This window comes from Silene latifolia, chromosome 10 (genome assembly GCF_048544455.1).
Source record: "Silene latifolia isolate original U9 population chromosome 10, ASM4854445v1, whole genome shotgun sequence".
NCBI classification, from domain to species: Eukaryota; Viridiplantae; Streptophyta; class Magnoliopsida; order Caryophyllales; family Caryophyllaceae; genus Silene; species Silene latifolia.
The window spans coordinates 158,767,325-158,792,172 of NC_133535.1; the positions used below are offsets into that span (position 1 = coordinate 158,767,325).

At 39.7% G+C, this 24,848-nt stretch overlaps 2 protein-coding genes, 1 long non-coding RNA gene and 3 other non-coding genes across 8 annotated transcripts in view; all 6 read left to right on the plus strand.

Annotated features, from left to right (window-relative positions):
- Positions 1 to 14,613, plus strand: part of LOC141606623 (uncharacterized) — a 116,933-nt gene extending 102,320 nt beyond the window's left edge. The window contains exon 11 of the mRNA XM_074425818.1: positions 14,504 to 14,613. The gene's annotated coding sequence lies outside the window, so the exon portion shown is untranslated. The remainder of the gene's footprint in view (positions 1 to 14,503) is intronic.
- On the plus strand, positions 424 to 6,068 carry LOC141606606 (uncharacterized). Its single transcript, XR_012526768.1, has 4 exons — positions 424 to 592; positions 4,143 to 4,224; positions 4,441 to 4,507; positions 5,639 to 6,068. It is a non-coding gene; the product is annotated as an uncharacterized LOC141606606 (long non-coding RNA).
- On the plus strand, positions 13,342 to 13,423 carry TRNAS-UGA (transfer RNA serine (anticodon UGA)). The gene has a single exon. It is a non-coding gene; the product is annotated as a tRNA-Ser (tRNA).
- Positions 14,614 to 15,342: 729 nt separating the features above from the next.
- Positions 15,343 to 15,424, plus strand: TRNAS-UGA (transfer RNA serine (anticodon UGA)). Its single transcript has one exon. It is a non-coding gene; the product is annotated as a tRNA-Ser (tRNA).
- Positions 15,425 to 16,083: 659 nt separating this feature from the next.
- TRNAS-UGA (transfer RNA serine (anticodon UGA)) lies at positions 16,084 to 16,165 on the plus strand. Its single transcript has one exon. It is a non-coding gene; the product is annotated as a tRNA-Ser (tRNA).
- Positions 16,166 to 18,083: 1,918 nt separating this feature from the next.
- LOC141606624 (glycosylinositol phosphorylceramide mannosyl transferase 1-like) lies at positions 18,084 to 24,410 on the plus strand. Of its 3 annotated transcripts, XR_012526773.1 has the most exons (7): positions 18,153 to 18,573; positions 20,689 to 21,076; positions 22,056 to 22,219; positions 23,167 to 23,237; positions 23,453 to 23,661; positions 23,804 to 23,901; positions 24,126 to 24,410. XR_012526773.1 is itself a non-coding variant. In XM_074425822.1 (6 exons), exons 1-5 carry the CDS (start codon positions 18,293 to 18,295, stop codon positions 23,611 to 23,613), a joined length of 1,065 nt encoding a protein of 354 aa, XP_074281923.1. In that variant the 5' UTR covers positions 18,084 to 18,292; the 3' UTR covers positions 23,614 to 23,661; positions 23,804 to 24,410. The 3 variants fall into 3 exon arrangements, 2 of the variants coding, with proteins under 2 accessions (XP_074281923.1, XP_074281924.1); XM_074425822.1 differs by having other exon boundaries at positions 18,084 to 18,573; positions 23,804 to 24,410; XM_074425823.1 differs by having other exon boundaries at positions 23,813 to 24,410.
- The last annotated feature ends 438 nt before the right edge of the window (positions 24,411 to 24,848 follow it).

Sequence of the window (24,848 nt, forward strand, 5' to 3'; positions counted from 1 at the left end):
CTATCTTCCTCCATTTCTATCTCCAACCTCCATCACTTTCCTCCATTTTCTAGTTCATTTAAGCTATATTACCCCCTTAATAGTTACTCCCGAGTGTGTTTGGATAGCAAAAGTGGGTAGGGGGAATAGAGTGTGGTTGTTTGGAGACAATTTCCCTCCAAATCTTGCCCATTGTGGAGAGATTTTGTTTAGGCTTTGAGGAGGGAGAATGGATCCTTCCAAATCTCTTCATCTCCATTTCCCTCCATCCTCATTTGCTATCCAAATAAGGGATTTTTAATCCTTCTACTCTCTCTCTTTCTTTTCCCTCCAAATCTCTCAATTTAAACACACTCTAATTGTCTTAATTTGAGTCAAATGCAATGTTTTAGTTTGGCTTATGTTATCTAGATTATTCCCTTTACAAGATTGCTTTTCAGGTTTAGTGCAGATAGGAGGAGAATACTAGATAGTTAAATATCAAGTTTGCATGCCGATTCAACCGTAATGTGTGCATGAATTGTTTGGATTAAGCGGCAAAACAGCAACAAATTACGTGAGTACGACTACTAAATGGAGGAGGATCCAAACATAACAACAGTTGTTTTATGAGGTACGTGTTTAGTTTTTTGGTTATATTACATTTGAGTTTGGTTTTAGCGGAGGGGAGAGAAAGGGAGGGATTTAATTTTCTTTGTTTGGATAAAAAAATATGGGAGAAAGGAAATGGAAGGGGAGAGAAATGAGATGACTTATTTTCCCTCCTATAGAACAAACTATAATCTTTTCAAGGTTGGCAAGATTTGGAAAGAAAACATTATTTGGACTCTAATTATACCACCAACATCTTTCAATCCTCCATCCATTCTTCATCTCCTTCCTTCCTCCCCTTCCATTTCCCTTTATAATTTTTTGTTATCCAAACACCCACATCCCATTTGCCCTCCCCTTCACCTCCCCTCACTCCCCCTCCCCTCCCCTTCCCTCCTAAAATTATATCCAAACGGACCCTAAGGGTATGTTTGGATTGGGAAGGGGAGGAAAAGGGAGGATTTAATTTCCTTTGTTTGGTTACAATATATGGAAGGGGAGGGGAATGAGAAGATTTAATTTCCCTCCATTAGACAAAACTAAAATCTTTTAACCATTGGCAAGATTTGGAAGGAAAACTTTTTTTGACTCTCATTTCATGAACATCCTCAATCCATTCTACGATCTCTTCCCCCCTCTTGCAGCTCCCTCTCATCATTTTTGTTATCCAAACAACCATAATTCATTTTCTCTCCCCTTCCCTACCTTTTCCTCCCCTTCCTTTCCCTCTTAAAATGGTATCCAAACACACCCTAAAGCCTTCTTTGGATAGTAAAATAGGAAGGAAAGAGATGGGAGGGGAAAGGGAGGGAAGGGAGGGGAAGGAAGAATGGGGTATAAGTGTTTGGATACAATTTCCCTCTAAATCTTTACTATGATGAATAGATTTTGATTTGGTTTGGAGGAAAATGGATCATTTCACCTCCATTTTCCTCCATTATTGATTGTTATTCAAATAAGGAATTTTAAATCCCTAATTCTTCCTCTCTTTCTTTTTCTTCCAAACGCACCCTAAGGGGTGGGATTAAACGGGATGAAAAATCCTTTGTTTCGATAGTAAGATGAAATGGAGAGATTTGGAAAGAGGGAAAATAGATCCTTAACTAAATCGAATGACCCGTTGCGAGATCTTGGTAGGTGAATTAGGGTTTAGGGTACCTCGTAACTATGTTCAAATGTTTAATTTCTGTCAACTTCCGTTTTGTGTGAATCTTGTACGTCTACCCGAAATGCTAATATTCCATAAAACGAGGTTACAAGCATGGAGCTAAAGGTGATTTACACAGATTGATGTAGGTCTAGGTGATCATGCTATAGAATTTTTGTTCTGTACGTTAATTGCATAATATTAAAATATGTACTTGTATTAGTTACTCCCTTTTCTGGTGTCCCAGTTTTTTGTTGTCCTTTATCATTTTAGAGTGTCTTAGTCATTTGTTGTCTTTCTATTTTAAGAATGAATTTTAATATTAAAATATGTACTTGTATTAGTTACTCCCTTTTCTGGTGTCCTAGTTTTTTGTTGTCCTTTATCATTTTAGAGTGTCTTAGTCATTTGTTGTCTTTCTATTTTAAGAATGAATTTTATGATTAATTTGATCATTCACAATCAATTTATTCCACTTATCATTTAGTAAATGGTCCCTTCCCCTTTTCTTGGTCTTTGTGCCAAAACCAAAGGACAACAAATGATCGAGACGGAGGAAATAGTTTATCTAATTACTTCCTCTCCTGTTGCAAAGGGATTTTAAGACAAATACACTACCCACATATAATTAAATTTGGACCACATAAACACACTACTCCAGATACAATTTATTTCCCATAAATAGAAATAGAAAAGGTTAACCGAATTGATGAGAAAGAAAATAAGGAAGGTTATGTAGAATAGTGGGGAGTATATTGTTTTTGATACTCCCTCCCATTTCTATTATTCCCGTTTCTATTTTGTGAGGATTTTATGGTGGTAGTTATTTCTAAATGGGTTTTTTGTGAGAGAAAATGGTATCCGTCTGACAATTTGAGACGGATATGGCGGTTTGAAATAAGAATTTGTGTTGTAAGTTAGGTTACTCTGACAATTCCTCGCGTGGTCAGACACGACACTTTGACACTTCAATTAAGACCACAAAACAGAAAAATTCACCCTAAATAGCCGTGTCCAACACGCGTTGACTTGAGTAACACAGATTGTTAGTGATCACAATTATAATAAGTATATTATCTTTTGCTAGTATGTTGTTTTTCCCTTATGTAAGCAGTGTCGTTGTCTTTTGTCTATTTGCTCAAATGGTAGAGCATCACATTTTTGTGAAAGGCATGGGTTCAAATCCCATATAGACATTTTTAACGGTTATTCACTTAGGCCTTGTTTGGATAGGAAAAAAGGAGGGAAAAGAAGGGGAGGGGGGAAGGAGGGAAGAGAAAGGAAGGGAAGGGGAGGGGAGGGAGAATGGAGGAGATGATTTTCCTTTCAAATCTTACCTATGTTACTTGGGAAATAATTTGTCTTGTAGGGAGGAAATGGAGGGATCCATTTTCATTCCCCTTCAAATTTCTCTACCTTTATTTTGCTAACCAAATAATGAATTTCTCATCCTTCCAATTCTCTCCTCTTCCTTTCCCTCTAAATCCCTCAATCCAAACACACCCTTAGGGGTTGTTTGGTTCGAAGTATTAGAATGTTATGGAATGGATTGTGATACCATAGTGGTATGGAGTTAGAACCCCATACTTGTTCATGAGTGTTTGGTTCGACTCGGAATAGATATACACGAGAGATTCGAAGGAGTTGGAATTGAGTTTGAATCCATTGAGTATCTAAATCCATTCCAAAACTTCCAACCAAACACTAGAATGAATTGAATCCATTCTTATACTCCTATTTTCTCTTTATTTGACTCAAGTTACTTGTCCTCTTTTGTGTAGCACCAATAGAAAAACCTGAATTTGTGGCTTTACGTAGAAAATAAGGTGTCATTTACATTTTTTCAAATAAGGTGTTAAACCACCAACCTCGTTCAAGCACCGTCATGACCTAGGCACCATCACTGTTCAATTCTCAACCATGATCCATTATTCTGCAGTACACACGTCCACTATGAACGACGCAACTGTTTATATTTTGTGGTGGTTCTTGTTTAATTATGGGTATAGTAAAAAAGACGGTGATTGAGTACGTAAACGACTGTTAAACGGAGTACCTCTCTGTGTTCCGGTCAATTGTTGTCCTTTGATTTTGGCACAAAGGCCAAGGAAAGAAGAGACCAATTATTAGACGACAAGTGAACCAAATTGAGTGTAAATTTCTTCAAATGATTTCTAAAATAGAAGACATAAAGTGACTGAGACACCCTAAAATGAAAAATGACAACAAATAACCGGAACAGAAGTAGTTTAGTGTTGGTAAAAGATTGGTAATTTGGGCAACAAAAACATGTATGGAGCGAATAGGCGGTAGGGAGGAGTGTAAATTCCATGATTTCATCCATAGGTTCGATTATTTACCTTTCCTTTTCTTCTCAGTTTCATGACATTTTGTTTACTACGTTATTTGGATGTTTGTCAAGCAGCTACTTTGACATTGTTAATTTTACTGATTCGGCAATGGCGTCTGAACTGGAGGTCATTGAAATGATCTTGGTTGATGAAGAGGTTAGTTACTTCACTACTCCCATCTGTTTGTTCTACACTTCTCCTGCACCTTTTTCCCAAAAATGGCCATTAACTTTTTCGGCGGCTACACTTCCGAGACTGACTGGAACATTTTTAGTGAGTGATTTCTTCATTGGTCATTCCTCCATTTTGTTGTTATTTCCTATTTTCCTTGTATATGTGTAATGTTTAACTTTAAATTTTGATGGATTGCAGTCTTTGCAGACCATTTGCTTCTTGAAATTTATCAGATCCGTATTCATTGGCGGCAACTTATAACCGGGTATGCATTATTCGATTTAAGTTGTGCTTATACTATGAAATTTGTTAATATGGGTGTCTAAAGAAAGTGATTTAATGTTTGTATTCATTCGCTGGTTTTGGTATAATTTTCCAAAGTAGTTGATATTTTATGGACGCATCTTACTCTTTTACGGACTTTTTACCTCTCTTTTTTTCCATACCTTACCCTTTCCCCCCCCCCCCCAAAAAAAATACCCTAATTCTCTTCCTCACAAAATTAATCAAATTCGTCATATTAATATATGGGAGGGGCCCGCAAGGGTGGAGTCTAGTGGTTAAAACTTGGGTGAAATTCCCAGGAGACCCAGGTTCAAGCCTCCTCAAGAGCAAAATCTTGTGGAGCATTCTTGGCCTAAGTCCATGCCTATTAGACTTTGAGCCTGTCACCCTCGGGTGGGTTACCTGGTTTACGTGGTTTGCAGGCTACCACGTACACCCGAGGGTTTACCCAGTGCGCACCGAAGGTAGCGGCTGCGGGTTCCCTCGTCACCAAAAAAAAAAAAAAAAAAAAATATATATATATATATATATATATATATATGGGAGGGTCGAAACTTTAGGAAAGTATTACGAGCATCATATATTACTGGTAATCAGAGTAATCGTCACAAAATGAGCGGTTTTGACGGTCACTTCTTCATCTGATTTAATCTTTAGGCAAACACAAACCAGAAATAAAAATCATTAAATATCAGTGTCACGGTGTCAGCAAAATGTGTCCACCGACGCGTACAAAACCTTCCGGACAAAACACTTCCAATTTCTAACCGTCATTTTACAGTATGATTGCTTTCGTCTCACTCTGATATGAAAGAATACGACAAAATAATTGGCATCGATTATCATGGGTCACATAGTATGGTCGGTGCGGGGATGAGGCAGTGGGGGAGTCTGGTGGTTTGGCAGAGTTGGGTTGTAGAAAATGGGGTTATAAAAAATGACAAGGGTATAATTGTCATTTACGTCCATAATTGAGTAAATCATGTACCTAAATGAGTATAACCCTTTTTTCTTTGAGCATCTAAACTGAATACGAGTTCAATGTAATTTGATATTCGGCTGAACCCTAGTTTTTTTTTTTTAAATAAAGGCTGAACTTTAGTTTTGGCAGTTAGTCTTGCTGAAGACGGGTTGGAGCAAGTGACGGGTAATGGCACTCACAAAACGGAGAGGGGGGACAAGGTGGGGGCACCCCATGTGCTTTCCTCTCTCCTCTATTTGGATCATTTGTGAGAGGAAATGGTATCCGTCACTCCAAAGTGATGGATACGTGCCATCTTCAATGAGATTTTGTGTAGTTTTGGATGCAAAGAATTCAGCAGAAGTATATAATTCTCATGAAATAGTGGCTGAACTTGATTTTCCTTCCCTTTTATTACATATCCTTCTGGTTGGTCAACATATATCTCTTGTTGGAGATAACCATTCAAGAATGCTGATTTTACATCCATTTGATAGATATTCCACTTATGTTGAGCAGCCAAAGCAATTAAGGTTCATATTGTATCATGTTTTGCAACAGGGGCAAACGTCTCAGTGTAGTCAGTACCATACTGTTGAAAATAATCTTTCACAAAGAGCCTTGCTTTGTACTTTCAACGTCGTCCTTATGTTTTGGTCTTCCTGTGAGATCCCAAGTATCATTCTTTTCAATCATCTTAAGCTCCTCCTCCATTGCATCTCTCCATTCTTGATATTTAGAGGCTTCATGATAGTTATTTGGTTCATAAACCGCAACAAAACATCGTCCTTATGTTTTGGTCTTCCTGTGAGATCCCAAGTATCATTCTTTTCAATCATCTTAAGCTCCTCCTCCATTGCATCTCTCCATTCTTGATATTTAGAGGCTTCATGATAGTTATTTGGTTCATAAACCGCAACAAAACATGATTCAAATGGATTCTCTTGGATTGCGACATTTTTTTTTTTTTTTTTTTTTTTGGTGAGGAGAAGCGGAATACATCCAAGAAAAATAAAAAGAGCTAAACTAAACAAAAAGGAAACTAGAACGTAAAACTACTAAGCCGAGTAAAAGGGAACTCTTCGCGGCCATGAGACGCCTCCAATATCTTGCTCCATTAGACGGAAGAGTTGGTCTGGCATATTGGAAAAATCATAATTAACCAACTTTTGTCCCTGCGAGACTCCTCTATTAGCCAACCAATCCGCACATGAGTTAGCTTCCCGATAAATATGATGCAACTCCACTTGCCAGGGATTGTCCCGAATAAAAGCTTGACAAATATTAATTGCGCCGTAGGGAAAGATAACTCCGCATCCATTAAAGTACGAACAGTTTTCGAGTCCGTCTGTATGATTAAACGAGTAAATCCTTTTTCAAGAGCTATTATCAGTCCCCTTCTTAATGCCATGATCTCCGCACGAGTTACTGTCGCTATCCCGAGCTTCTCTGCAAAAGCTTCAATTAATTGGTCTGTCGAGTCTCTGAAAACTCCGCCCGCTCCCGACGGTCCCGGGTTTCCCTTTGACGCATCATCTATATTAAGCGTGATCCAGCTAACTGGTTGGGCAATCCACCTAATGAAGATCTCATGATACCGATTGGAGTTTGGAACGATGACAGTATCTTTGGCCTCCTTTGCATTCATCACTTCCCAAATACGTTGTCTGAGAAAAGAATAGGTGTTGGGCGCAATCTCGTCTATTCAACCGAACACCCTACAATTGCGCCATTTCCATATCCACCAAACAACAATGGAGAAAATAGACGGCCATGTGTCCAGCCCATCTATCTTTCCTTTCATTAAGTTCTCTATTACCCATTCTTGAATCGTACTAGCTGAGTAAAAGGGTAGTACCTTAGCATTAGGGAAGAGCATCCAAACTTTTTTGGCAACTGGGCAGTCCCGTAACAGGTGCAAAGAAGACTTCTCTATATCATTGCATAAGCCACAGCATGGGTCCTCGGTAAGTCTAGAGCTGGCAAAAGCTGACCCGACCCGAGGAACCCGACTCGCCCGAAACCCGACCCGATACAACCCGAAAACTGGGTGAACCGAAACCGAACCGAACCGACCCAACCCAACCCGACCCGATAACCGATACGCCCTTATTTTTTCCAACCCGAACCCGACCTGAACCGACCCGACCCGACCCATGACCCGATATTGACTCAACCCAATAGATGACCCGATAATGAATTAGCTTAATAATGGTGTAAATAATACAAAATTGACATTAATCTTAATTATTTTCAATTAAAAACTTCAATTAATACACCACACGTTGTTTAAACATAAAATTACCTATCTAAAACTAAAAGCATATGAGAAAATATATGTTGATAACCTGACCCGATACTGACCCGTTAACGACCCAACCCGCCTTGCCACCCGCTGATGACCCGACCCGAAGATGACCCAACATGAACTGCAACCGACCCGAACCGATTCTGACCCGACACAACCCAAACCCGATATGACCCGACCCGCTTTGACCCGACCCGAGTGACCCGATTGCCACCTCTAGGTAAGTCCCCTACGAGTTCTGTTGAGGTTAGACATAATTCTATCATGGAGTAAGAGCCATAGAAACATACGAATTCTCTGAGGAGCCCAAACTTTCCATGGCAATTTCCAGTACGGTTCCATTTCAGCAACCGAGTCATTCCGAATGATCTTAATCGCCGATTTAATAGAGAAAAAACCAGAGGATGTAGCAGACCAATAAATTCGGTCCTCATTTTCATCGCCCTGAACCACCTCATACGAATCAATTGTTTGGAGGACTTCTGAGGAAAAATAATCTGCAAAAATATCCCATCGCCAACCAGAATTGAGTTCCCACATGTCTTCGACAGTAGCATTGATCAAGTGTTGAGGTATCGCAAGGGGAGTCAAAGTCTCAAGCGGTGTATGCATAGCCCATGGGTGTTTCCAAAAGAGCGTCTTTTTTCCATTACCAATTGAGTAATTAATTCCTTTTTTCAAAACTTCCACACCATCCACCAGGCCCTTCCATACATTGGAGCTAGCTTGTTTAGGAGTGAACATATTCGCATCGCACCGACCTTTGCAATATTTATGGCGCAAGATACGGGCCCAAAGCGCATTAGGCTCCGAGAGGAGTCTCCACCCAAGCTTAGCCATGAAAGCAGTATTTACTTGGCACATGGACCGAATACCTAGTCCTCCGTCTTCCTTATCCTTGGTCACCATGTCCCAAGAAACTAGGCTAAGCCCCCTTGAGTCTTGGTCACCTCCCCAAAGAAATCTACGGGACTTCTTATCCAGGTCGTCACACAAAGCTCGAGGAAGTTTAGCGGACTGCATCGCATAAGTCGGGATAGTAGCTAAAGTTTATTGGACAAGAGTTGCCCGACCCGCCAAAGATAGGTGTTTCGATTTCCAACCCGAAAGTCGTTTGTCAACCTTCTGGGCTATAAATTCAAAACTTTCTTTAGTCACTCGGCCATTTAGAGTAGGCATTCCGAGGTACATACCGAGGTCAGTCGTGCTCGCAATCTGAAGTTCATTTGAAATACCCATGGCCTCCTCATCACCAACATTAGGCGAGAAAAATACTTTAGATTTCGCTCGGCTTACTTTTTGTCCCGATGCTTTGCAAAACGCGTCCAAGCACCTGTTAATGGCTTGAGCTTGATCAATGGAAGCTTCACCGAAAAGAATGATATCATCCGCAAAAAACAGATGAGTTAAGGTTGGCCCTCCTCGACAAACTTGAAACCCTTGCCATTGACCAACTCGACAAGTCTCCTCAATTAATTGACTCAATTTTTCCATACATATAGTAAAGATATATGGTGAGAGGGGGTCACCTTGACGTATCCCCCAAGAGGAGCAGAGGCTTCAGTTTTTTCTCCATTCCAAAGGACACTCAATGTAGTCGACTTTATACATAGCATAATCGTTGGGATCATTCTTGGCGGTAACCTCATGTCCCGTAAAGTGAAGTGGATAAAAGGCCACTCTAATCTATCGTAAGCTTTTTCGAGATCGAGTTTGAGCGCCATATATCCCTTCCTGCCCGTTTTAGACCGCATGGAGTGCAAAGCTTCTTGTACAATAATTATGTTGTCCGTGATCTGACGCCGAGGGACGAAACTACACTGCACAGGGTTAATCAAAATGGGTAAAACCGGTTTGAGTCGATTTACAATCATCTTGGTGATTATCTTATAGGCCACGTGACATAGCCCAATGGGTCTGAATTGTGACACTAGATGGGGTTATCGACCTTTGGGATGAGAGCTAAGAAAGTTTCGCCCAAACCCTCCGGAATTACACCATCATGAAGGGCCGAAAATACCATCTTGCAAAGGCTAGGAGCAACTGTTTCCCACTGAGTTTGATAGAAAGGGGCCTGGAAACCGTCAGGGCCAGGAGCTTTGTAAGGTGACATATGATTGAGAGCACACTGGATATCAGCAACTACATACTTTCGATCCAACTTCTCACTCTCCTGACCCGTGAGTTTTGGAAAAAGGCCTATCGTTAGCCCTTGGAGATCAATCTGGGAATTAGGACCGGCAAACAAGTTGTGAAAGTAGTCGAGCACCATGCGTTTGACAATGGTTGCATCCCAAACCCAATCTCCTGCCGAATTCTGAAGCCCTTCAATCCGATTTTGCTTACGTCGAATGATAGTACTCAAATGGAAAAGCCGGGTATTACGGTCACCATCACAAATATATTCCATTCGGAATTTCTGAAACCAAAGTAATTCTTCCTCCCGGAGAACTTCATCCAGTTGTTTCTTGAGCTTCAATTCAAATTTGAGAAGATACTGTGCACCCCTAGAAATTTGTTTTTGGACACCCAAAAGCCGACGTTCGAGACTGCGTTTTTTAGCAAAAATATTATGAAAAACGTCCTTATTCCAATCCTGAAGACGTTCCGCAAAGCTGTGGATAAAAGGAAACAGGGGCTGATCATTTTTCCAATTTGTGTGAACAAATTCCGAAAACTTGGAGTGGCACATCCACGCAGCTTGAAAACGAAAAGGACGAATAACCTTAGGAATCGGAGCGAAACCATTAGTACTCACAATTATAGGGCAATGATCCGACTGATTTTGTACTAAATGGCGCAGCGAACCTTCAGCAAACAAAGTGCGCCATTCCGTATTACACATGGCCCTGTCCAAACGGGCCCATTGTCGAGTAGCAATCGTATGTCCACGAGACCAAGTATGATCTGGTCCCGAGTAATCAAGATCAATCAAGTTATTTGTCTCACACCACGCATTAAACTTGTTACACCGGCGCCTCATATTATCACTATGACCATTACGTTCATGGATGAAACGAGTATCGTTAAAATCACCCATTGCTAACCATGGCCTATTATGAGACTGAGCAAAAGATTCAAGATCCCTCCACAACTCCTCCTTTTTCGTTGCATCTGGGCTCGCATAAACGGCCGAGTAAAACCAAGGTATCAAAACCAAGGTATCTCCCCTGTTCTAGCAATCTCAACAGTAATATGCTGCGGGTGATGAATGATAGGAGAAACCATCACTTCTTCCGGGTGCCAGAACAACCAAATGGCCCCGCTAAACCCCTCTGCATCTACCCTAGTTTTGCCTTTAAAATTGATCCTATCACAGACTTTCTGAGCAATATTCCCACTGATATGCGTCTCAACAAGGGCCAAAACTTGGGGTCTATTAACTCTGACAATTTCATTCAGCATAGCTAAAAAGGCAGTATTACCTGCACCTTGAACATTCCACGTCATCAGACTCAGGCCTGACCGACGATTTAAATGATTTGGGAAACGATCCATAAAACTTGTTGGAGAAGACGGAACCGATGACAGGAAAGCATCAGAGAGCTTCTCGAGAATCCTCATTACCTGTAGAGGAATTCTCACTTCCAGCTCCATGATGTGAGACTGTGATTGCTGGTGGCGATTGCCATCCAGGCATATCTTCAGGGAGTGACATTATTGTCATACAAATCAGCTACAAGTCTTTTACCTCTCGGCCCCATAGCATTTTGAGAATCTGGAGAAGATTCAATTTCATTCCTGGAAGAACTTGCTTGATCTCTGTATACCTCTTTTGGAGTTGAAGGTGAATTTTGTGGTGTTCTAGGAAAAATTGATGGGGACACAAATTGAAAAAGATCCTCATTTTGATTTTGGCTTTGTAAATTTCCATTTTCCTGCGTAAAATTCCAAGATGTTGGTGCTTGTTTCACCACACTTGCAGCTAGTAATTTATACATATGCTATGACACTTGCAAATAATTGGTGCTACACATATGTTATGGTCTTGTGTTCTTGTGAATTAGAATTTTGCAACACTAGATTAGCAGCTAGTAAGGAATTTCACACATTTTGACACTACAAACGAAGTGGAGGGTTGGGGACGGGGTCTAGAGCACCTCCAAGTTGTGCTTGCGGTTGCACTCCTTTTGCTCATGGCTTGTGTTTGACCGAGGTTGAGACTCCCTCTGTCTCGGTCATTTGTTGTCCATTTTATTTTAGAAATAAACTTGATGAGCAATTTGATCATTTACATTTAATTTGTTCCACTTGTCATTTAATAATTGTCTCAATCCTTCTTCCTTGGTCTTTGTGCCAAAACGAAAAGACAACAATTGACCGGGACGGAGGGAGCACTTCCGTTCACACTGACAGATATTTTGCTCAACCCAGGTGAGGGTGCCTAACACGGCACAATGAGACCATAACCGAAGTGCCGAACAGTGTAGAAAGCTCTAGAGCAGAGGCACTGTTCGGCACTTCGGTTCTATGCAATATCCATACTTCCAGTTCTCATTTTATGTCTGCCATATTATTCCTAGTTTTAACCTTTTAATATGTTATTAATCTTTTTAAAATTTAGTTAGAATATTGCTGCACAATTTTTAATCTTGAAAAATGCTTGTTTTGTTTATGCAAAAGCCATTGGCTCCTTTGACGTGTGATTCGATGCAAATGTTAGTCATATTTATTTTGACGAACTTTAAAACAATTCAATAACAAAGCAGGATCAGTTGAGAAACCATTTCTTCGGTGCTTAGCTTGTATTCAAAAACAATTCAATAACACGTGTTCAGGAGAAGATGCTATTTTTGATGCTCATGTTGGTCACGTAATTACTAGCAAGGATTATGGAGTACTTGGTTAAAATCGTTTTCAGAGGTTTAGTTAAATTATATGAAGGGTCTTGTAAACAATAACTACAGAGATTGCTACCCGTATTTTGGTGTATTTCTTATGGATTTTTTTTTTCAAAATGGGGTTCAATAACAAACAAATAAATAAAATGGTGCGAGTTTCAAACTAATTATTCAAAATGAGTCCATGTAGGATATTTGAGAAATTGCTTCGGTAATAATAAGCCGCTGAGCGCTTTGCCATAAACGTTGCTCGCCGGCCATGAAATAAAGACAAAATTGTAGCTAAGTGTGTTCGAACCCGCAACTTCATATATTATCTTCTAACTCCTAACTAACAAACCATGGTTAATGATGTCAACGAGTACTAATCCTATTCGGAAGCATGCGCTACACTATTGTTAAACTCAATATGATCCTCCTTAAAAAGGTTCAAAATCTACCGCTGCTTCTATACCACCATAACCCTCAATTTCTACGCCCCTCACCATTTAATTACATTCCTATTAAAGGTATTGTACATTATTGAGCAGTCATGACTCGTTTTATGGAGCTCTTTTTCTGAAACAGGGGAAAAAGTTTCCCACTTAATAACTCTCTTATAAAAAGTGCCAAGCATTTGTTAGTTTGGCTCGAGTCTATAAATAACCAAAGAATAAAGGTTGGTTAGAAGTTAAATAAATTCAACAACATTAATCAGCACAAAAGTCGATATGTCCGAGTGGTTAAGGAGACAGACTTGAAATCTGTTGGGCTTCGCCCGCGCAGGTTCGAACCCTGCTGTCGACGTTAGTAACAACAACTTATCTTAGAAGTAACAACAACTTATCTCTCTAAGACTCTAAGTTTACTGACTTGAGCGTCGGAGTGAGTTCGTATAACTGCTTTGGAATTACAACCGGAACAAATATTATTGCCCCTTCAATTACATCTTAAAAATCATGTTTAGGAAAAATGAAATTTAAATCATATCATTTGTACATATTTTAATTATGACAAAAAATGGAAAAAACGTACGGATATAAATAGACAGTATAGTACTACTCTGAGTATGTGCACAGAATTAAGTGGGCTGGACTGCTCGACTCGAAACCCATAATTAGAAGCTCACAGGCCTAGTTGTGTACTTGCCGCACTATTTATTTTAAATTTAAGACGGGTCAAGCACGTACCACTTGTGTGTCGCAAATTATACGAGTATAGTGTACCCTAACTCGATTTGGGAGCTTTAATATTGCGGTTAATCCTTCTTAAGACGGTTATATCTGTTTTTAATTTAAAATTGGTGAAGTAATAATTTAGTGTAGCTAAGTGAGACGGTTTTGTTTCTAATTTGATATCGGTCTAGTAATAATTATGGTTGATGCGGGCTGGAAATCTATTCGTCGAACGGGTATTGGATGGGTTGCGCTTATGGGTACCGGGAGCAGACTCTTTGAGGGTAGTAAGGCAATTGTGGCGGAGTCCAAAGAGGTCCTTATGTGGGCTAAGAGTTCTGGATACTGGCATTTGGAAGTTTCTTCGGACGGTCTTCCGATTATTTGTCATCTTGCAGGGATCGAACGAGCACATCATTTGGCTTCCGGAATCCTTGATGATATCCTCTCTCTTTGCTCTTATTTTCACTGTTTATCATTTAGCTATATTCCTAGGTCCTTTAATATGTATGCTCATGGCCTTGCTTATAAGGCTATGAATAGCTAGGATACCTCTCTAAAAAAACTGAAAAATGATGCTTTGAGCAGACACCTTAGTTTCTGGTACAAGATTATGACATTACTATGGGCTAAACCTGCAGGAGCCTAACAAATTTTCGGAATGTATTTATAGTCGTCTCCTTACTACCATTTGAAAGCTTGTACTGTGAAGGTTCCATAACATGCTTCATGTTAGCTGAACTCAAATCATTTGGTACATTTGTTGATGGTGATCCAAGGTATGAAGTGATGCGGGCCGGTTATTAATTTTAAGAAATGGGATAATTGTTGTAGATCATATGGTGGCAATATGACACAGTGACACCAATTTTGTAGCAGAGTTGTACATAAACATTTTTTTGAGCAGAGTTGTGTGTAATTAATTATATGGCTACTGATGTATTAGCGGAACGTTTGCAAATTTTAACCAACAATCCCACGTCTTTGCTCCGATCTTAAAATCTTAATACAACATTGAAATATTGTACATACATATACTTCGTCTAGTTTATGTTGTTCTCATTTGACTCTCTGAGGTATAAGTTATACGATGTATACATCGTATGACATTAATATACATATGCTAAAAAGTATGATAAATATATAAGCAATTGAGGTGACGATAAAAATGACTGCATCGAATTTTGTTGCAACGATAGATTGAATCCTACCGCGTAAATCCATACCGTTTTTGGAAATTTTAGTTCATCGACTCTCAAACTCCAATTGCCTAATCGAAGTAAGAAATTTAATATTGTGACATTTCTCCTACGCTTTTGAATAGAAGCTACAGACTAATAATGAAGCTTGGAGCTCATGAATCGAGCAAAGTCGTCTCTGATGTCCAACATACTATACATTTTTAAAGAATCTGCAATCTCTAATTCAGTACGTTTTCAATCTATTTAAAAAGTCTCATGTTAAAAATTACAACTAAAAAAAACACTCTCTTATTAAGATTAAAGGATTACTATAAGTTAAGATCATTCAACAACATTTATTTGCACATAAGTCGATATGTCCGAGTGGTTAAGGAGACAGACTTGAAATCTGTTGAGCTTCGCCCGCGCAGGTTCGAATCCTGCTGTCGACGTTTTTTTTCTTTTGTAGCTAATATGCGCTGCTTCTCTCTGAATTAAGTGGGCTGAGTCTGGACTGCTCAATGTGAAACCCATAATCACAAGCTCCATGGAAAAATTAAAAGTCCGATTTTTAAATACTTTTTCTAACCGAATGGAAATCCTGGCTCCGCCATTGTCCAATGTCCATGGCCAACATGGGTGTTTAAGAAGTCGCTCGCATCGGTAAACAAGACATCATGAAACCGGAGATCGAGCTGGATTTTACTAGATTGAAGACCGGCCACCATATACCGTTCCAAACTGGTCTTGTTGGGCTCGATCTCCGGTTTCATGATATGGGATTGTTCCACGTATTCTCGTCCGATCCATTGATTCTAGTCCAATAAACCCTCCCCACCCCTACTAGCTACTACCACTATCTTAAGAACACAAAAACTTGGGGGATACGGTCTCACATTCCGTTCTCGTGAGTTGTGAGCCCATGATTAACTTGATCTTAAAAAAATTCGTAAACTCAAACCCGTACCTAAAATAATCACAGCTTGAAATGGTCTTAAGTTTGGCTTTAGTCTCCCTCAAAAAAAAAAAAAATTGGCTTTAGTCAATAAGTAATCAAAGAATAAAAGTTGTTAAATAATTAAAAAGTTTAATAACATTAATTAGCACACAAGTCGATATGTCCGAGTGGTTAAGGAGACAGACTTGAAATCTGTTGGGCTTCGCCCGCGCAGGTTCGAACCCTGCTGTCGACGTTTTTTCCTTTATGAAGCTTATTTGCGCTACTTCTCTGAGTATGTGCACAGAATTAAGTGGGCTGGACTGCTCGACTCGAAACCCATAATTAGAAGCTCACAGGCCTAGTTGTGTACTTGCCGACACTATTTATTTTAAATTTAAGACGGGCCAAGACGCGTCTTTCGCATGTGTAAGAAAATTATACGAGTATAGTGTACCCTAACTCGATTTGGGAGCTTTAATATTGCGGTTAATCCTTCTTAAGACGGTTATATCTGTTTTTAATTTAAAATTGGTGAAGTAATAATTTAGTGTAGCTAAGTGAGACGGTTTTGTTTTCAATTTGATATCGGTCTAGTAATAATTCAATTTATCTATTTAATTTCGGGTCGTTTTTAAGATAAATGGCCTTCATAAACAAGAAGTTGTGTAATTCGTGTGTGTTATACTTACTTTGTTTATACCAAAGTTGGCTGGTGTGAGTGGTAAGGGCTCTCGTCTCTTAACCAAGTGGTCAGAGGTTCGATTCCTGACTCTTGCGAATGAAAAAGCCAAATTTGGGAGGGGTCAACCCATCAAATTGACTTCAGTCCGAGATTGTCTCGGCTGTCGCCTGTCGGTAGGGGATACTCCTAGTCAACACAAAAAAAAATGGTTCTACTGATATCCAGGGTGTTCAAAAAGTCGTTCGGATCGGTACTGGGTTGATCTGGTCCACATCGAATATATTTCGGCTAGCCTCCAGCTCCACAAAAATATGGTGACGGTCTTCAGTCCAAACTCACGAGAACCACTAAAATACTCTTTCTAACTCTTTTTAACCAAACCAATAGAATCAAAACCCAGAAAAGACCAAAACTAATAGATTTTTTTTTTTTAAAACCCAGAGGGGTAAATATATTAGCTTAAAGCAAGAAGACGAGCAACTACATTTGGTAACTTCTCAACCCAAACAATTCTACTTGAGCCCACCGGTAGCACATGAGCTAGAGCGTGAGCTACTTCATTGTTCTCACGATTAATAAAAGACCAAACAACAGAAACAAAAGAGTTACAAATACGTAAAATGTTATCTAAAACAAGAGAAAACACACTACGACCCGTCTTCCGTATCTTCAGAGCTTCGATAACTTAGGAACAATCACCCTCCACTACCACCGCATCATGACCCGCCTTCGTCACCTCTTCAAGTCCCTCAAGCACAGCAACATGAGCCTCCCACACCTCCTTACGCCTATGTGCCATGCCCCATAACACTTTCCCGGAGCTATTCCGACACACCACATCAACACCTACTCCCACCCCCTCCTTAACCCCCGCATCTACGTTTAGTTTAACCCATTCGGCATTTGATGCCTGCCACCCCCATCTCGCCCATCAAGCCCCTCCTCAGCCGTCCTCCGGCTCTCTTCTCCTGCACCACCCTTTTCCCCTCAACCTCTTCCAACACCCTATAAACCCTCCGCACCACATCAACAACCTCACATTTCCCCCCTTCAAAAATCACACGGTTTCGAGCCTCCCACACCGCCCAACACCCCCCCCCCCCATCATCAAGCCATAGTCCCGCTTATCCATCTCCCTCCAGCAGCCCTCTACCAACTCCCGCACCCTCCAAGCGTCGCAGCCTCCTCATGAACTAACCCCAGCCCCTCCCAGTCCCACGCCTCACTAGCAACCCAACAGTCACGGAATAAAAGAAGACAAGACTCGACCTGACACTGACACAACGGACACAAAACATCCTCCCTACATCCGTAACTAATAGATTTTGGTCTACCCCAAATCTTCTCCTAATCAGCCTGATCTCCGATTTCATGATATGCAATTCTCCCACTTATTCGCGTCCGATCCATTAATTCTAGTCCAATAAACCCCACCTCCACCACTACTTCCACGATCTTAAGAACACAAAATTTTGCTGGAGACGGTCTCATATGCCCTTCTCATGAGCTTATGACTCACTCGATCTTAAAAAAAATTCGTAAACTCAAACTCGTACCTAAAATAACCCTATCTTAAAATATTTCCCTCCACATCGTGACAACCCCAACGAACCAACCTAGACAACAACAAATTAACACCAACGAACACTCCAATCAACAAATCCATCACCGGAAAACTCACCGGGAAATCGCCGGAAAATGTCGATTCCAAGCATAATCGCCATTAGAGACGCCGAAATTAACGGCAATACCGGCGCATTCTACTCTCCGGCGAAGGAAAAAGCCGCAAATCGAGACAAATCTCCGTTTGTCTTCGTTCATCGATTTGCAGTTTTTCGCCGTATTCGTAATTCGTTTAAGTTCAAGCTTCTGATTCTTGTTTTCTTTGCTTTGTGCGGCGTCGTTTTGTTTGCTTCCAAATTTGGGCCGTACATGGGCTGGATTGTGGACTCTCCTTCTTCTGTGTTCTCGTCTTCTAGGTAATTTTGATTTTGTGTATTTAGGGTTTGGATTTGTTGATTTTTGTGTTTGTTGTGCTTTTAGTTGTGTGATATTGCTACATATTGATGAATTGTTGTTGTTATCGTATCGTTTAATGGCGGAATCAGGATTTGAATGTAGGTAGGGATAGATATTGGCCGGTATTAGGTATTACACTACTGGACGACCTCAACCGTCAGCTTAAGCTTTTGGATGCGATGGTTTTCTTGGAGACGGAAATTTTAGGAGCCGAATTAGTAATGCTCTAGAAGTCTAGGGTAACTAACACGGTCCTCTCACAGATGGAGATTTTAGGGGACGAATTAGTAATGCAATAGAGTAACTAACATGGTCTTCTCACAGGCGAAAATTTTAGGGGACGAATTATTAATGCAATTGAGTGACTAACATGGTCTTCTAACAAGGCGGAAATTTTAGGGGACGAATTAGTAATGCAATAGAGTAACTAACATGGTCTTCTCATAGGCGGAAATTTTAGGGGACGAATTATTAATGCAATAGAGGGACTAACATGGTCTTCTCATAACGGAAATTTTAGGGGACGAATTAGTATTCAATAGAGTAACGAATAAAAAAGGAAGAACGTGAATTTTTTTAGTGTTTTTCGTTGCCAGTAGTCCAGTACCCTTGCTCCACTACTGGTTAAGTGGTTATGTATTTTATAGTATGAATGTGTGATAAGAGAGTTGAAAGATTTTCGGAAACATTTGTAACCTATGTCATTGCTTGGGGGTAAGGCTGCATATACTCGGACCTCTGTTGACAATATTTATGCTGAATTCTTACTAGGTTAGAGCGTAAGATGATTTTGGACGCTTACTTTGATGGGCATATGTTATAAGAACACATTGAACACGCTAATAGACACACGCCACTGATATAGATTATGAGATATTGGCTACTTGTATGATGCTTACTAGGTTATGCTGAAGTCTTACTAGGTTAGACACACGCTAATATAGTGAATACGCTAGCTTAGTATGAGGCTTTTTCTATTCATTGAGACTAATCAAAAGGTAACTTACACTCGCTCACTTGAAAAGGTGATTTTGTATGCATAAGGCACTTGGATTTGAAGGCAGGGATTTAACATATTGACTCTAAGTTCAATAACTAGGCGAAATTTTTAGCTAGCTCAAATTGATGTTTTGACTGTAGTGGAGTTGAGAATGCTTTTCCTAATAGGCAACTCTTGTAGAAAAGGTAAATGTACCAAAAAGAGACGAAGCCATTCTTTTTTTAAAAGAGCTTAGAAGGCTTCTAGTCCCTGTTTTTTGGTCTGTTTCCTACCCCTTTTCAATTTTTTATTTTCGTTTCTGGTCACAATGTAAGGTGGTATGTACAGCTGTACAGGGCACTATGATGGTGTTATAAACAGATTATGTAAGTAGACTGTGTATAGGTTAGAGAATACAGCTCAACATTAAGGATCGAGCTCATATAGAGTTTACAGAAGACAACTTTTTTAGTACGGAGTTTTTCCTTTAGGATTTATCTTCTAAGTTCTAAATTTTTAATCTAGATGTAAGCATTGTGCTTCTCCCCTTGTGTTTCTTTTATCTCAATTGACTGATAATATTTACTAGTTTAAGTTTTGTATTTGAAAGCGAGTTAGGAAACAATTCCCACTTCTCAAAATGTTTAATATGTTGGTCTTCGCCTCTTTAGCCAACCTCTCTACTAGTCTACTGCCCTCAAGTAGTTAGAGTTGAAAATGTGTCTACCATGTTCACCCGTTGGCTTTCATTTGACAATTAAATAATATATATGGGGTTTGCACTTTGCCGTTTGCTTGTTGCTGTAGTACCTTTATCTACCGGACTGCCATCCAAGTCATGAAGCTACTTGCTTTCACGTGATTTAATGTTTCATCTTATATGGCATGGGAAACCTTTTTTTCCCCTTTTCATAGACTTTTTGATATAAGCATCCGTACGATTCCATACAACGCTTCATGTTAGCCTACCTCAATATTGTCTGGAACTTGAGATATGTATCCAGAATTGGTACTTTGGTATACAAATAAATGCTTGGTGTATTTACTTTAGAGTTGACTAATATCGAGTACCTATTTTTCCTTTTCTTCTTTGCAGAGGTGGATACACTGTGCTTATCAACACATGGAAGCGAAATTCTCTTCTAAAGCAATCTGTAGCTCATTATGCTTCTTGTCATGGCACAGATGCTATTCATGTGGTCTGGAGTGATAGTGATCCTCCACCAGATAGTGTGAAAGCTTATATGGACAATGCTGTCAAGTCCCAGACTACTAAACCTGACTTAAAATTTGATGTTAACACAGAAAATAATCTAAATAACAGATTCAAACCAATTGGAGACTTGAGGACTGATGCCATCTTTTCTGTGGATGATGATGTGATTGTACCTTGTAACACACTAGACTTTGCCTTTACCATGTGGCAAACTGCTCCATCAACAATGGTAGGATTTGTCCCACGTATGCACTGGTTGAGTGAGCAGGTATGCATCTCATCATTTGCTTGATCCCCAATTCTGGTTTTGTTCATCTTTTCATATGTATTTTTCATGTTATTGTATTTGTCTGTGTTGCACGGTTGCTAATATGTGGCTGTGTAAGTTGGTGAATTGTTAGTTGATTTTACATAAAACCATTATATCTTTTTTTTTTTTTTTTTTTTTGTGGTTATTGACTTTGCCGTACCAATGATTCCCCCAATCATTGGCTGATCTTTTGGCCTATGTGCATCAGTTCTTCTATTAGGAAAACGGCAGTGTAAACCAAAAAATGCTGAACTATTACATTGCTCGCAAGGGCATGCACGGTATACATATACTTGCTCTAAGCTGGCTTGATTGTCTCCTCAAAAATGGCGCATAAGCTCTCATATACATTTTCCTAAATTGGTCGACTGTACTCTTGTTATTCTAAGGTTGAATTAAGTTTACTCAAAAATGGATCAGGACTCTGATAAACTGTATAAAGTCTTGTTAAGTGCTATTAAACCATCCAAAAGTGCAATCTGAAGATTTATTTCTGTATCCATGATTACATAGTGAAGATCGTATGTGAGTAATGAGTATGTGACTATAATTCCTTGATACGGTGTCTATTTTTACAGCCATACTGGGTCGATGACTTATTTGCCTAAAATGACTATTCTTATGTAGCTTATACTTGTAACCTATGTCATTCCAACTCTTCATATTATTTGCTGTACCCATGCCCGACACTCTTACATGCTTGAACACTTCATTTTAAGCCAATAACCAAATGTATCATGAAATAGCCATGTCCCACCATTTGCCACATACTTGTGTGTGGCACTTCTAACTGAGTCTGATCAACATATAGTTTGTGGTTTGTTTTAAAATTGAATCGTCCATTAAGACGAAGTGTGAAGATTTTTCTGTCTGTCTGTTCTGCTAGATAAATGTCATGTCTCTGAATCTTAATCTTTGTCATCTGTCTCGATGACAGCAAGATGGGATTTCATATTACAAATATGGAGGATGGTGGTCTGTTTGGTGGGTTGGTACTTATAGTATGGTTCTGACAAAAGCAGCATTCTTCCACCAGAAGTACCTTGATATGTACACAAGCCAGATGCCGGCATCCATCCGTGACTTCATAGCAAGAGAAAGGTCTGGATAGACCCCCTCCCCTGGAAATGGTTTATTGTCTTTTGTTAAAAATATTCTATGCTTCTCAAAGGGTTTATTCATTGCAATTTTACCCCTCAAATGTCATTCTCACAAGGACGTCTTATATAATAAGACCATTAACTATATCCCCTCCGTCTTTGATACCTCCCACTTTTCCTTACTTGTTCTAGTTCAATGATATCTTCAACTCATCTCTTATGCCAGTGGCCCACTAACTCTTTTTCCTCACTACTTGTGCAATGTTTATAGTATTCCGTAAATGTTGTCATAGTAGGATGGAAAATATCAATGACATGGAGGAAGTACTATTAGACGGATTAATGCAGACAAAAATAAATAAAATAACCGGAATCCTTCACTCTCTTATCACTCTCCCCACCTTGATGTATCTCAGTGTATCACCAGCCTACTGCACTACCACTGCATACACCATTCACCACGACTGTAAGCACACCACCACACTTCTTGACCACCAATCTTCACCACTTCCCACGGTGCAAGCCTTACGTCTCTGCCGCCACCATCCTATTAAAAGTCTAAATAAGGTTTACTAAGCACTCCTAGAGTGTCATTTGGTTTAGATTTGGCTGCAAATCCAACGGAGTAGGCCGGAAAGGGTTTAGGGTATGCAACATTGGGAAATCATATCCTAAACCCTTTTCAGCAATAAAGTGTGATTAGAGCTTGGTAGTAAGGGAGTTAGTCAAAGGATTTGAGATGGAGTTGGGGCTGGAGGGCGGTGCTGGTGCTGTGGTTGAGGTAGTGTTGGTGCCTGGTGGTGCTCGAAAAAGATGGGTGGGCTAGGTCGGTGGGGTGGGTGGTGAAGGAATTGTTGAAGTCTCACTCTAGAATTACTCGTTACAAATGTCTAATTTTTTACCCCGAGGCCTGATGCTAATGTTCTTGCTGTTTGTTAAACATCTCAGAAACTGTGAAGATATAGCTATGTCCATGCTTATTGCAAATTCAACATCTGCTCCTCCAATTTGGGTTAAGGGTAAGTGATGCTTAATTTGCCGCTATACTAAAATGAAGTTAAAAACCTAGTATCTACCAGCATAAATTAGGCTAGATTTTGCTCTGTTACTCGTGCACCGGGCTGCCCTTTTTTTACTCTTGCCTGGTTAAGGTTTCATTTATATACTTTTATAGTACATGTGATCTAATGATGTTCTGTTGCAAATTAGTCCTAATTGATTTCCTATCTGGCAGGGAAAATATATGAGATTGGATCATACGGCATAAGTAGTTTGGGAGACCACAGTAACAAGAGAGACAAATGCCTAAACGATTTTGTTTCCTTATATGGTGAAGTCCCTCTTGTATCAACGAATGTCAAAGCTGTCGATTCCAGGAATGAATGGTTCTGGTAGCACTTTCACTCTGCTACCTCTCCATCATCTATGTCACGGCACCGTGAGGTATTGGCCTCTACTTCATTTCCACCCTTAGTTTGTTCTTGAGTTATTTCGAAAACATGCTGCATTGCTGTGTATATTACAGATCTGATCAGTATTATGTTATTTTTCATTCCATTTCTTATATCATACTTTTAAACGTCAGTTCACGCAGGATTGCAGCGTTACACCTTTGACAAAGCCCCAACGGGAGTGAAGGATAAAAGAAGCCATTGAGAATTCCACAACTGTTTTTCTACTACAGTAAGTCTCAACTTACTGATAATTGTGTATGTCAACTAGTTTAAATCGTGAAGTTACTAATAGGCGATACTCACGATTTGATTTCGACACGTGCGAGTATTAAATGGCCCTTATGGCTTCCTTTACAACAAAAAGAAAAAGAAAACTAATATCGAACTCCCTCATCATCCTATGTAAGGCAGTGATTGTTCCACTTTGTTTTCCTTTTCAATTTTTTTTCCCAGGTTTCTCTCCGCCTTAGTTATTGATTCCATAATATCGGTAGGTCTATGACACGCTATCTCAGGACCGTCTCATTTGAATCTTTGTGTATTTCATAATATAAAAGTAAATAGGACTAGAGCTGTGTAAAAATTACTCTTGAAATGGCCTTTAGAGGAATATTGTTGAAATTTTTATGGTGTGATGAAAATGCAACTCAAGTTTTCGAGTTGCGAGCTTGGGTTGTACTCTGTATACATTGTTGAGATTTTGTGATAAACTGTGGTTACACCCTAAGAATTTCGGGCTAACTCTGAATATCGAAAGCGAACCGTTAAGTGGCTGCAGGCCAGCAACTTCTTACTCAAATGCCTTAATGATACATTGATACCCTATGGAAAATGTTGAACCTATCATTATATGGAGTACCAAGGTTAAGGTTGCGTACATCTGATCCCTCTTACCTCGCAATTTGCGGGAGTAGTTGAGACATTGAGGGTAATGTTGTAATAAGCTGACAAACCCATGTTAATTTATTTGTGGTGTCCCATTAAAATCTTTAAATCTTTCAATCTACAGGACATGTAGATTTATTATTTTAGTATAGATCAGCTGGGCAAGATATGCAAAATAATTTAGCGTTCAGTGTTGTGTTCGAGGACCCGAGTCTATCAAGGTAGATCTGCCAGTGTTGCCAATCTGCCTTGCGATTATTGTCCTTCCAGCAAAAGAATCACGAAAGGCAG

Bases quoted from the DNA above. Each gene is read 5' to 3' on its own strand.
- LOC141606624 (XM_074425822.1), top strand. From the start codon at position 18,293: ATGTCGATTCCAAGCATAATCGCCATTAGAGACGCCGAAATTAACGGC. The intron at 21,077-22,055 runs GTATGCATCTCA...TCTCGATGACAG, and splicing joins TGCACTGGTTGAGTGAGCAG to CAAGATGGGATTTCATATTA. The intron at 23,238-23,452 runs GTAAGTGATGCT...CCTATCTGGCAG, and splicing joins TCCTCCAATTTGGGTTAAGG to GGAAAATATATGAGATTGGA.